Source organism: Odontesthes bonariensis, chromosome 6 (assembly GCF_027942865.1).
Source record: "Odontesthes bonariensis isolate fOdoBon6 chromosome 6, fOdoBon6.hap1, whole genome shotgun sequence".
Classification (NCBI taxonomy): Eukaryota; Metazoa; Chordata; class Actinopteri; order Atheriniformes; family Atherinopsidae; genus Odontesthes; species Odontesthes bonariensis.
This window is the reverse complement of record NC_134511.1, coordinates 3107475-3119709: the sequence shown is the minus strand read 5'-3', so window position 1 is coordinate 3119709 and position 12235 is coordinate 3107475. Positions and strand designations below refer to the sequence as shown.

At 43.8% G+C, this 12235-nt stretch overlaps 1 protein-coding gene across 2 annotated transcripts in view; it reads right to left on the bottom strand.

Moving 5' to 3' along the window:
- LOC142381837 (uncharacterized) overlaps positions 1–12235 on the bottom strand; it is a 44515-nt gene that overhangs the window by 4788 nt on the left and 27492 nt on the right. Inside the window, exon 1 of one of the 2 annotated variants that reach the window (XM_075467092.1) lies at positions 7238–8417. The exons of the other annotated variant lie outside the window; for it this stretch is intronic. Coding sequence (XP_075323207.1) covers positions 7238–8312 — 1075 coding nt within the window. The 5' untranslated portion in view covers positions 8313–8417. Of the gene's footprint in view, positions 1–7237; positions 8418–12235 lie in introns of those variants that run through there. 2 annotated transcript variants of the gene reach the window in all.

The window sequence follows — 12235 nt, the reverse complement described above, 5'->3', positions numbered from 1 at the left end:
AGCATTCTGGATGTACTGCAGCTGTCTTACAGCCCGTTTAGAGAGCCCAGTGAGCAGGCCGTTACAGTAGTCTAACCTGCTGGAGACAAACGCATGGATCAGTCTCTCTAAGTCTGGTTTAGACACTATTCCTTTGATTCTGGCAATGTTTTTTAGATGGTAAAAAGCTGCTGATGTTACAGATTTAATGTGGCTGTTAAAGTTCAGGTCTGAGTCCAATATTACCCCGAGATTTCTAACTTGATAGTTAGGTTTTAGAGAGAGCGTCTCAAGGTGACTGATAACACTTTATCTTTGTTTCTCTGGGCCACAGACAATGATTTCAGTTTTGTCTGAGTTCAGCTGGAGAAAATTGTTTTGCATCCACACACTAATCTGTTCGATGCAGCGACACAATGTATCTACAGGCCCGTGTTCTCCTGCCGTCAGTGACACGTAGATCTGAGTGTCATCTGCATAGTTGTGGTAGGACATATTATAGCTGCGTATTAGCTGGCCTAGTGGAAGCATGTACAGATTGAACAATACGGGTCCCCTGGGGAACCCCACAGGTCATGTTTTATATCTTTATACAAGTTCTTTCAGTTTCTCAGCGAAGTCATGAGCTGCATTTTAAGACGATTTTCAGGATTGTGACTCAAAGTGTGGCGAAGAAATGATCTTGTTGAAAAGTGACCAACCCGCCTATGGAACCACATTGCCCCCAAGTGGTCTGTAGTGTTGAATAGTTAAATCCAAACGGAGTCAGTAAACTGGACAGTTATATGCAACTAGAACATTTCTAAAGAAATTTAGAAGGGGCCTGCCAGTGTGCGTATCGCTCAACCAATCTGAACTGTCCCTTTAATCGCTTTAAGTCCATTAATGTGGACGGAAGAATAAATATATAAACCTATAAATAAATAAATAAATAAATAAAGAGACACGTTTTCAATGTTAAATCCCATAGACTTTTGCCAACGGAATAGTAATATGTGCCTTGACATGCATTGCTATGCTATGGCAGGCCCCAATAATACAACTTTTAGCGATGTCCCTTCTGCATCTTTTTGTACTCCATTTTTAACACAGGAAAATAACATTGTTGGGTTCGCTATTCATATGTTATGACTTTACAGATATTCATCTGAATTTTGAGACTCATAATCATCGTCTTTGTCATGTTATGTGTTATTTGATGTCTTTATATCATAAGTCTATGTTATATCTGTAATCCGCATATCTTAACTAGTTGTGGTGTTTTCAGACTCATTGAGACAAATGTGTCACGGCCATGGGGTTTTCCCCATGTTTTTCAGTTTTATCATGTTTTAGGTTGTCATGTCTTGGTTTTTGAGTTCATGTTTTGTTTAGTCTTGCCATTGTTTTTCCCCTCACTTCCCATGCCAGGTTATTAGTTTCACTCACGTCACCTTTTTTTCCATTGTCCCCAGCTGCACTCATTCACCAATCACTCCCAGTTTAGTATTTAGTTCCCAGTTTCCCCTTTCGTTTTGTGAAATCCTTTTCCTGTTTTTTACCCCTCATGCCACGCCACATCAAAGATAAGTGTTTTTCATGCAATGCCATGCCATGCCATGTCATTTCTAGTCGTTTTTTTTTTCTTTGTGATAGTCATGTTCATGTTTTGTCCCACAGTTTAAGTTTTTTGTCATCCAGCTCAGTGGCGCCTTTTGTCAACCTTGTTTTTTGTAGAATAAACCCAGTTTTGCCTTCCATCTCTGGAGTCTGCATCCGGTTCCTGCCAACCCACCCTTTCTGACAAAATGTTTGAGACGGAGGAAATGGAGAAATAGAGTTTCTTTGTTTTATCCAAAATTCTCTATAAACGTTAGAACAGATCGCCTTACACATACACCCAGGCAGATGTCACAACAGTTTCAGGGATATCATTGGCTGAAAGCGTAGCGTAAGCCTACGTCACGGCCCGCCTCTGCGAGTCAAACCATGGAACCCGCGATCCAAAATCAGTTTAATTCTAGTTCTTGTCTTATCTACTTTGAATACTTCCCTTTGAAACAGCAGAAAGAGTAAACCATGGAGTAAAACCATACATCCATGAGCCAGAGAAACGAGACAGAAGACAATCGAATGAAGAAGAAGTCTTCAGAATGATGCGGAGAGAATGAACAATGCAGAAGAAGACTTAAGACTCAATAGCCCCTTTCACACTGCGACCCGCTACCTTAGCGGGTCCAAATTGCACCTTCGACCCGCGTCGAGCAATGTGAACGCTTGGCGTGTTAGGTGACCCGTGTCGCCTGAAGCCGAGTTCAGGGGGAGTTGCCTAGTGGCAGAGCGTCACACGAAACACATAAAATGCTGGGCGTGTACAACGACGTAGTCACAAGCCATGCGTCGGAGCTAGGGTTAAATACACCTGTCTGCATCAAATTTTTCAAACAAACGATGGCGGGACACCTTGAAAACTCGTTTTTGCAATGCAGTTCATGGAGATGTTACTTTACGGTGCGTCTTGCTGCGTGGGAAACCGCGCTCTCCCATCTTTCTCGCCAGCCCTTCCAGCAGAGGTCCATCCTTCACCGTCCCCGACATGTGGCGGTAAATAACGTCCTCTGCTCGGGGGCTGAGGAGCTCGCGGACCTCCTTGTCTCCCCAGTTGGCCATATTAAAAAATGTCTCCAACTTGATGTAGGCTAAAACAGAGTAAAACTTGTCCTCACCTGTTGCTGTTGTTCTGAATCAGCTGTCCATTCTGTCTTTTAAACTCCTCACGTCACGCCCACGTCCGACCCGCGTCGATTGTGTTCACATCAAACTCGGCTCGGTAAAAAGACTAGGGTCCGACGCGGGTCGAAAGGCGAGTCGAGTTGACGCGGCAGCCCGGGTCGGCAGTGTGAACGCAACAGCGGACACGCTAAATTCGCGAATTAAACGCGGGTTATTCGGCAGTGTGAAAGGGGCTATAGAAAGATGAAGAAGAAAATCCGAACAAAGATAGAAACAGAATGAAGTAGTCTAAAGATGCACGTTTTCTGTGGTTTTGTTCGTCCATCGTCATCCATGTTCTTTTTACCTTGCACGTTTTAAACCTCCGCTGCTGCAAGCCATCACAGTTTTCCTACCAAGAAAGCCAACGCCAAGCAACTTTTGGTTAACATTCTGTGAACTCCAGTTCACCTCATCAGAGCGATCAGAAACCGACCAACTCTGACACTCAGACGATTTTGTCATTCTGTACAGTGAAGTCCTCGATACCAGCCCGTTCCCGTTCCCTGGTGAAAAGAAGCGACTGTCCAGGCAACTGCAAAGTCCGCGGAAGTCAGCCTCAACCAAGGAAGGCCCTGAGAGCGGAACCGAGAGAAATCCCCTCAGACCCCACGTGGCTACTACGTGCTGTTTTCCGAGCTGACTAAACAGTACTTCAGTAAAGTAAGGTCGACCCGTTTTTCATCTTACAAACAGTTAAGTGGGTGTCTCGAGGCTTTCACCATTAGAATGAAAAATTAATCCAAGATGTCAGTCTTTAGCTTCAAATAGTAAGCCAACCTAAACTATTTGAGTAAATCCGGTATCTCTCCATTCCCCATAATTTATTTTCAATTCACTAAGTGTTGTATATAATCACCCATACTCAACGCATCTCCTGTTTGTTTTGAGGTTCAAGTCTTTGGTCATATCGTTTTAATAAATAGTTCACATATCTACATAAATGTATCATCACAGGTTGTTTCATATGCTTTCTTTACGTAATGTCTGTCCAACCAAACAAGAACTCAAAGTAGCGAGATATGAGACTGATTATTAATAGAAACATTAATTTAACATACCAAGATCATAAACTTCTGCGTTTTTCCTTCTTTGAAGGTGGTGCCCTACATACGAGGTTGAATAAGGTTTATTAAAGCCCTATTCGGACGGGACTAGTTTAATGGGGGGACCTGGGGTAAAGTAATAATAACCGGGAAATCTAGTCCCGTCCGAACTCGCCATGTCAGTAAAGATAGCGGAGTATGTCGGTAAACTTTGCCGAGAATTCTACCTCCTGTGAAACGGTCCGGAGTATCTACCATAGGTAATACTGCTCACTGGGCTCTCTAAACGGGCTGTAAGACAGCTGCAGTACATCCAGAAATCCTGCTGCTCGTGTCCTGACTAGAACCAGGAAATACGACCATATTAGTCCAGTGCTCAGGTCTCTGCACTGGCTTCCTGTCGCTCAGAGAATAGACTTTAAAACAGCTCAAGTCTCTTCGTGGTCCAGCACCAAAGTACATCTCTGACATGTTAGAGCCATATGAACCAACTCGGGCTCTGAGAACCTCAGGGAGGGGTCTCCTGCTGGTGCCCAGAGTCAGGACTAAACAAGGTGAGGCTGCGTTTCAGTTTTATGCTCCTAACATCTGGAACAGCCTTCCAGAAGATGTGAGACATGAAGTCTGACAATGTTTAAATTCATTTCTGCTCTTGGCTCTCGGTGGAAGAGGTCGCATTTCTCTCTGCTCCTCCCTCCCTTTTTTTGCCCTGCTTAGCCTGTCTGTGTCTGTGTCTTTTGAGCATCTTTTTACATATCAGACGAAGCCAAATAACATGGATTTGGTCAGCTGGGGTCTTAATGCTATTGATCAAATTTTTTTCAACCGCGAAGATGACGAAAGGACAAGCGTCTTGCCCCGACGGGACTTTCTTCGCTGGATACACGGAGGATGCATGGGGGAAGTGGCGCACCGTGTGTTTGGCGATGCTGGCTGTCGAGGACGCGGAAGACGTCTACATATTTGGATTTATGATACTCGGGTTCCTGCTGTTTGGAGTTGGAGGATACCTGGTATTTTGTGAAATTAAGAGATCGTGGAAAGCGTTTGATGGGGTCACAAGGGCAATCAACGCTCAGACTGAAATGCTACGGGAGCAGAATCGGAAACTGGATGCAACCCTGGCGCAGGTTCGCAGGCTGGTGGAGATTCCTGGACTCAGAAGAGAAGTGGATTGACCTGGGAGAATGGTTGATTGATCGCTTGGACCGGGCGGAAAGGGTCCACATCCCACAATTCGGCTGAATTCGGGACTTCGCCATGAGATACCAGCAATGGACAGAAAGACAGAGAGCGCAATCAGTTGTCTGTCTGACCTAAATATTAATTGTTATTACAATCCGGTGCCCCATACTGGCCTTGTAGCCAGCTGCATAATCACTTGTCCACGTTTGTTATGATAACATGATGCTCACTCCCAGGTGCTACCCCTCCCTTCCTGCACTCCTGTGAGATTTGTTGTGGAACTGGCTGACATATTCCAACTTGTCAAGGACAATTGCCTGATCCAACATTCTGTGCAGACTTACTGAACAAACACACACGCATACACATACATGCTCACTTATAACACATGCAACTCCTGACCTCTTCACTGTCCCATTGCTTATGGTGTTGTCTTGTGTATATGTTGCTTTTTTATGTGCTGAGGTTTTTTGAGATCTCAGACCGTATCCTAATAAGGGTACAGTGTGAAGTATGATTTTTTTTCCCTCCCCTCACCCAATGTTGTCCCCCTTCCTTCTTATCTGGCGGCGCCTGCGTGGCCGTGAGCCTGCGGGCTGCGATGCCTGGTCACACTCTCTCTCCCATGTCTGTTTTCTGTATTGTCTGTCCTGACCGAAATTGGAATTTCCCCTCGGGGATTAATAAAGTATAATTGATTGATTGATTAATTGATTGAAATCCAGGCTGAAAACACTTCTGTTTAGCTGTGCATATGACACCTGAAAGTATTATATCTGCACTCTTTGCTTTTTAATTAATTAATGATTATTATCTCCGCTCTCTACACTGGCTCCCTGTAGCTGCATCCAGTTTCAGACTCTGGTGCTGGCCTACAGGGCAGTGGAAGGAACAGCTCCTTCATACCTCCAGGCTATGGTCAAGCCCTACACCCCCGTCCGACCACTTCGCTCTGCGGCCTCCAGGCGGCAGGCTGCCCCGTCACTCAGCGGTCCCTGCGCTATGATCCAGACGGTCACGGCTTTTCTCTGTTCTGGCACCCCGATGGTGGAACGATCTTCCGACTGATATCAGGACAGCTGAGTCACTGCCCATCTTTGGCCGCAGGCTGAAAACCATCTCTTCAGGAAACACTACCCTGATCCGCCCTCTTAGGACATCAACTGTTTCCTCCCAGCTTCTTACGTTCGTATCTGTTTTCTAAACTGTCTTCCCATCTGTCTAGGTACCTGACTTATCGCACTTACTCTAGCACTAGTTATGCTCTTAGCTGTTTGGAAGGAAATGCACTTATGATTTCTTGTGACCTGAAGTTCTTTTGCCTAACGATGTAGAACGCACTTATTGTAAGTCGCTTTGGATAAAAGCGTCTGCAGAATGACCGTAATAATTAGGTAAGTATTATTATGAAGAGTGTTACAGAAATATCAGCTTTGTACAGTTGAATTTAGCCACACTGTCAGAATTTGTGTTAAAGGCTTTTTGTGCCTTTAATGGATAGGAAAGGTCAGAGAGACAGGAAGCAGAGAGAGGGGGAACAACATGCAGCACAAGGCCGTCCAATGCGGGACTCGAACCAGGGCCAGCTGCGGCGAGGATTATAGCCTCTGTACATGGGGCGCCTGCTCAACCCACTACGCCACGGACCACCCCTGTTTTATTATTTATTTTATTTTGTAAAAGTCTGCTGCTCACAGGCTTTTATTTTGTAAAAGTCTGTTGCTGTCTGCTGTGGAACAGGAAAAGAAAGTAATCGGCGGATCCACCAAACATGGAGAAGGGTACGGAACTTTTACTCGGCCATTTTCATTTTAAAGTTCTTCCAGACGGCGGAGTCGACAGAACCAAAGTCATCTGTAAACACTGCCAAGTAGAATTGTCTTCTCAGCGTAGTAGTTCCAGTCTAAAATATCACTTAAAGGCAAAACACACAACTGATAGCAGCAAGTCATTCAAGGAAACAGACAGTGGAGCGAGGCTTCTACATAAAAACTACAGAAAGATGCTGATGTTAAAAGTGTGTTTGCACAACAAATGTTATGGCACTTTCATTCATATGGCAGCACATTTAAAATAAAGCTAAATGCTAAAAGCTATACACTACTTTTGGATTCATTTTTGGATTCTGCGTACAAATGCGATTGATCGAGATTAATCAGGGAAATCATGTGATTAATTAGATTAAACATTTTAATCGTTGCCCAGCCCTAATTATAACTGAAGCAAACAGGAACAGAAAGTCATTCAAAGCTGAATTACACCAGAGACATATTTACCTTTCACCTCGGCCTTTGTCCGAAGCTCTTTGAGTTCAGCCTGTAGTTTGGAATTTTCCTCCATTTTGCCACGTGCAAATGTCTTAGCTGTGTAACACTGTGCCTTGTTGTTGACAGTAATATTTGTTTCCACAGCCTCCAGCAGCTCTGGGATCTGCTGCCTGTCTTTGATGTTCAGAACAACAGATCTTCCTCCACAGCTCTGACGGAGCTCCTGGATATCTTTGTTATCTCTTATAAAGTTAACAACAGCTGGAGCTGTAGGATCTGACTCCACAGTGAACAGAATCATGGTGAAGTCATTGACTCGAGGGCTGAATGTGTCCTGGATGGTCTGTAACTCTGCCTTGTCTTCATCAGTGAGGGGAGCCACAGGGAGGACCAGGATGAAGGCATGGACGCCCTCAGGATCACAGAGGGAGACGCACCTGAGTGATTCCTCCATCACTGCCTCCGGAGGTTTCCCACACAAGGCAGGCAGCTCCACCAGAGAAACCCGACGTCCACACACCTCTGCCTGATGTTTAACACACTCTGATGAGTTGGAGCCTGAATGGAGCTGCGTCTGACCTAAAATGGCCTTGGCTGCTGAAGTCTTCCTTATCCCTATCCTCCCACACAGAACCAGGTTTAAAGATGGTTTCCTGTGACCCTGCTCAGTCAGGGGGGGGGCAGGGTTTCCTTCTGCTGTTTCTTCCATCTTTTCCATTAATGAGCGATAGTTATCTTCACACATGTTGTAGTGTCTTCCTCCACAGTCTTTAAGGAGCTCATTAAAAGAGACACTCATTTCATTCTTATGTGTAATGATGACCATCGAATGTTTGAAGGAATCTTCACCAAACAAACTCAGGATGAACTTCAGTGTTTGTCTGTTCTTCTCTGTGAAATCTGAAGGCTTCACTAACAGCAGAACATTTGGTCCAGGAGCACAGAGACTCACACAGCTCTTCACTTCTCTTCTCATGTTCTCCTCAGACAGACTGAACATGTCGGGAGTTTTCACTACTGTTACTGGTTTTCCTTTCCACTCTCCACAGGAGGCCACACAGTGTTTGGTTGGAGAAAAGAACATTTTGGTAATGGTACTCTGGTAATGGAAACTTTGGTTCCCAGTGATCAAGTTACCACGTATTGTCTTTTTGTCCTCACTTTTTCCCAACAGCACAACTCTGAGTGCAGAAACTGAAACAGAACAGAGAAAATGATTCAAATACACTTAAATCATATTGGAACAAAATGTTCACCAGGGTCAGACTGGGAAAACATTCAGTCCCATTAACTTCCACCTGAACCAGCCCATTTTTCCCTGAGCTGCTATGTAATCCAATTTAAAACACAACAATCAATCATCAGTATTAGCCTATGTTGGCCTGGATAGTCGTGGTTTCAGAAACACAGATGATGCTGTTTGCTGAGTTTCTGATTCTCCTTTAGAACAGGTTTGCTGCAGCTGAGAGAATAATTTTATTTCTGTCAATATTAAACGCTTCCTATGAGATAAGTGTTGTGTGAATTTAGCTGTGAGGTCACAGCGAAAACAATTCTTCGATGGGATCGATTGATACAGTCGATAATAGGATTTTGTTACAGAGACTTCAACATGTTATTACTAATTAAATCAAAGAAACTGCATTAGGCTAGTTTAAGTCATATTTTTCTATATATTGTTCTTGTAAATGAAGAATCTTCCTCACACACCAGAGTAAGTCATGGAGTTCCCCAGGGTTCTGTGCTTGGACCGATTCTTTTCACTTTATACATGCTTCCATGAGGTAACATTATTAGACAGCATGGCATAAATTTCCATTGCTATGCTGATGATACTCAGCTGTACTTATCTATGAAACCAGATGAACCCAATAGGTTGGTCAGACTACAAGCATGTCTTAAAGACATAAAGACCTGGATGACTCAGAACTGTCTGCTTCTAAATTCAGACAAAACTGAAGTCGTTATCTTTGGACCTGAGCGTTTCAATGAGAAACTGTCTGGTTATGTAGTTACTCTGAATTAAATTTCCTTGGTTTCTCGTCCTACAGTGAGGAACCTTGGGAGATTTTTTTTATACCAGGATCTGTCCTTTGACTCTCATATAAAACAGGTTTCTAGGACTGCCTTCTTTCACCTTCGTAATATTGTTAAAATCAGGAACATCTTGTCTCAGAGTGATGCAGAAAAACTAATCCATGCATTTGTTACTTCAAGATTGGACTACTGTAATTCTTTATTATTGGGCTGTCCCACATATTCTCTGAAAAGCCTTCAGCTGATCCAAAATGCTGCAGCCAGAGTTCTGATGATAACTAACAGTAGAGATCATATTTCTCCAGTTTTAGCTTCTCTTCATTGGCTCCCTGTTAAATTCAGAATAGAATTTAAGATTCTTCTCCTTACATATAAAGCTCTTAATGACCGAGCTCCATCATATCTTAAAGATCTCACAGTTGGATATTTTCCCAACAGAGCACTTTGCTCTCAGATTGCAGGTTTGCTTGTGGTTCCCAGAGTTTCTAAAAGCAGAATGTGAGAACTTCAGTTATCAGGCCCCTCTCTGTGGAACCAGCTGCCAGTTTGGGAGGCAGAGCCTTCAGTTATCAGGCCCCTCTCTGTTGAACCAGCTGCCAGTTTGGGAGGCAGAGCCTTTAGTCATCAGGCCCCTCTCTGTGGAACCAGCTGTCAGTTTGGGAGGCAGAGCCTTCAGTTAACAGGCCCCTCTCTGGGGAACCAGTTGCCAGTTTGGGAGGCAGAGCCTTCAGTTATTAGGCCCCTCTCTGTGGAACCAGCAGCCAGTTTGGGAGGCAGAGCTTTCAGTTATCAGGCCCCTCTCTGTTGAACCAGCTGCCAGTTTGGGAGGCAGAGCCTTCAGTTATCAGGCCCCTCTCTGTGGAACCAGCTGCCAGTTTGGGAGGCAGAGCCTTCAGTTATCAGGCCCCTCTCTGTGGAACCAGCTGCCAGTTTGGGAGGCAGAGCCTTCAGTTATCAGGCCCCTCTCTGAGGAACCAGCTGCCAGTTTGGGAGGCAGAGCCTTCAGTTATCAGGCCCCTCTCTGTGGAACCAGCTGCCAGTTTGGGAGGCAGAGCCTTCAGTTATCAGCATCTTGTGTTTCTCTCTCTCAACAGGTATCCCTGGCCTGGTGTTAAAGTGTTCCCCCCCCCCTCTTTTCTGTCTTCTCTAACCCCAGCTGGTCGAAGCAGATGGCCGCCCTTCCTGGTTCTGGTTCTGATGGAGGTTTCTTCCTGTTAAAAGGAAGTTTTTCCTCTCCACAGTCGCCTTGTGCACGCTCGGGACGGGGGATTGGATCAGAGAGAACTTTCAGTTAATCTGTTGGTTTCCTTATCTAGGAAACTGTTTTTGAATTGGCTCTGTATGAAAGCATTGGAAAAATTGAATTGATTTGATGTAAATTGAGTATGCTTACAATGAATTTAACTCCAATTGGCTTGAATTGGGCTTTATTATTGAAGTCCCTTGAGATGATATTTGTTGGAATTTGGTGCTATATAAATAAAACTTAACTGAATTGATTTTTTTCCCAAAAACATATGAACAGGTGGAGACTAGCAGAGGGCTACTTCAACTCCCTTTAACCATCACTGCAGCTCAAGTTTACATTTTTACTTTGTCACATGTTCTTCAGCACCTTCACATATCCACTCCATTGTTTTTTTTTTTGTGTGAATGTAGCAGTATGCCGTCTTCAGAATGTCATGACAATCTGCTCAACAGTGTACCTTCATCCCAGCATGCTGTGCTGCTCGGTCACAGCGCTTTGGTGTAGGACTATTGTTTGGCCGTAGCTGCGGTGGGGGCATTCTTTTACTGTGGGTGAATGAGTGTGTGGAAGTGTAGGTTACGTTATTATTGCCGGGGAAATTATTTTAATCGTGTTTTGTTGTTTTATTCTTTTTTCCTTAATTGCTGGAGGCCGGTGGTGGCGTTGTCCTACCTTGTCTTGCTGTGTCCTTGGGAAATAGGGTTATTTCACAGAGTGTGTGTCTGACACATACGTTGTGAAATAAGTTAAGGGTGCTTTAAGTTAATTCAATTTTTTTTGGGAGGTGGGTGGGTAACTCCTGCACTAGCTTCCGTTAATCCACTAGGCATCAGGTTCTCCAATAAGAGAACCTGATGCCTAAATAGAACTGGAAATGACTTTACTTAGATTCACTTTCAGCCGATTCTTAAATCTGTATTAAATGTGTTTTATATCTTTGTACAAGTTCTTTCAGGTTCTCAGCGAAATCACGAGCTGCCTTTTAACTCTTTCCATGATCGTACTTGAAAGTATGACAAAGAAATAGCCCTGTTGGAAAAATGACTAACCTGCCTATGGAACCACATTGCCCCCTAGTGGTCTGTAGTTTTGAATAGTTAAATCCAAACGGAGTCAGTAAACTGGACAGTTGTGCAGTAGTGCAACTGTTAAACGATGTCCCTTCTGTATCTCTTTGTACTCCATTGTTGACACAGGAAAATAAAAAATGTTTGGTTTGCTATTATGTCATAACTTTACAGATATTAATCTGAATTTTGAGACTCATAATCATCGTCTATGTCATGTTATGTGTTATTTGATGTCTTTATATCATAAGTCCATATTTTATCTTTAATATGCATATCTTAACAAGTTGTCCTGTCCTGTACCGCCTTGCCCTGCTGTGTCCTTGGGAAATAGGGTCATTTCCCAGAGTGTGTGTCTGACATATGCATTGTGAAATAAGTTAAGGGTGCTTTAAGTTAATTTAATTTTTGGGGGGCAGGGGGGGACAGGATCCTACTCCTGCAATAGCTTCCGTTTATCCACTAGGCCCCAGCTATTTTTCATCTTTTGTTTTTTTTGTAAGTGAGTTTGTATAGGAATTTTTAATTATATAATCATGGGCGTCAGTTTGATTTCAGAAGTGCTGGGGACAATTACCATAAACCTGAGTAAGGTTTGAAAAGTGCTGGGTACAAGCTAGGCCCATTACTTCCGAATTGAGGTTTCATGATAAA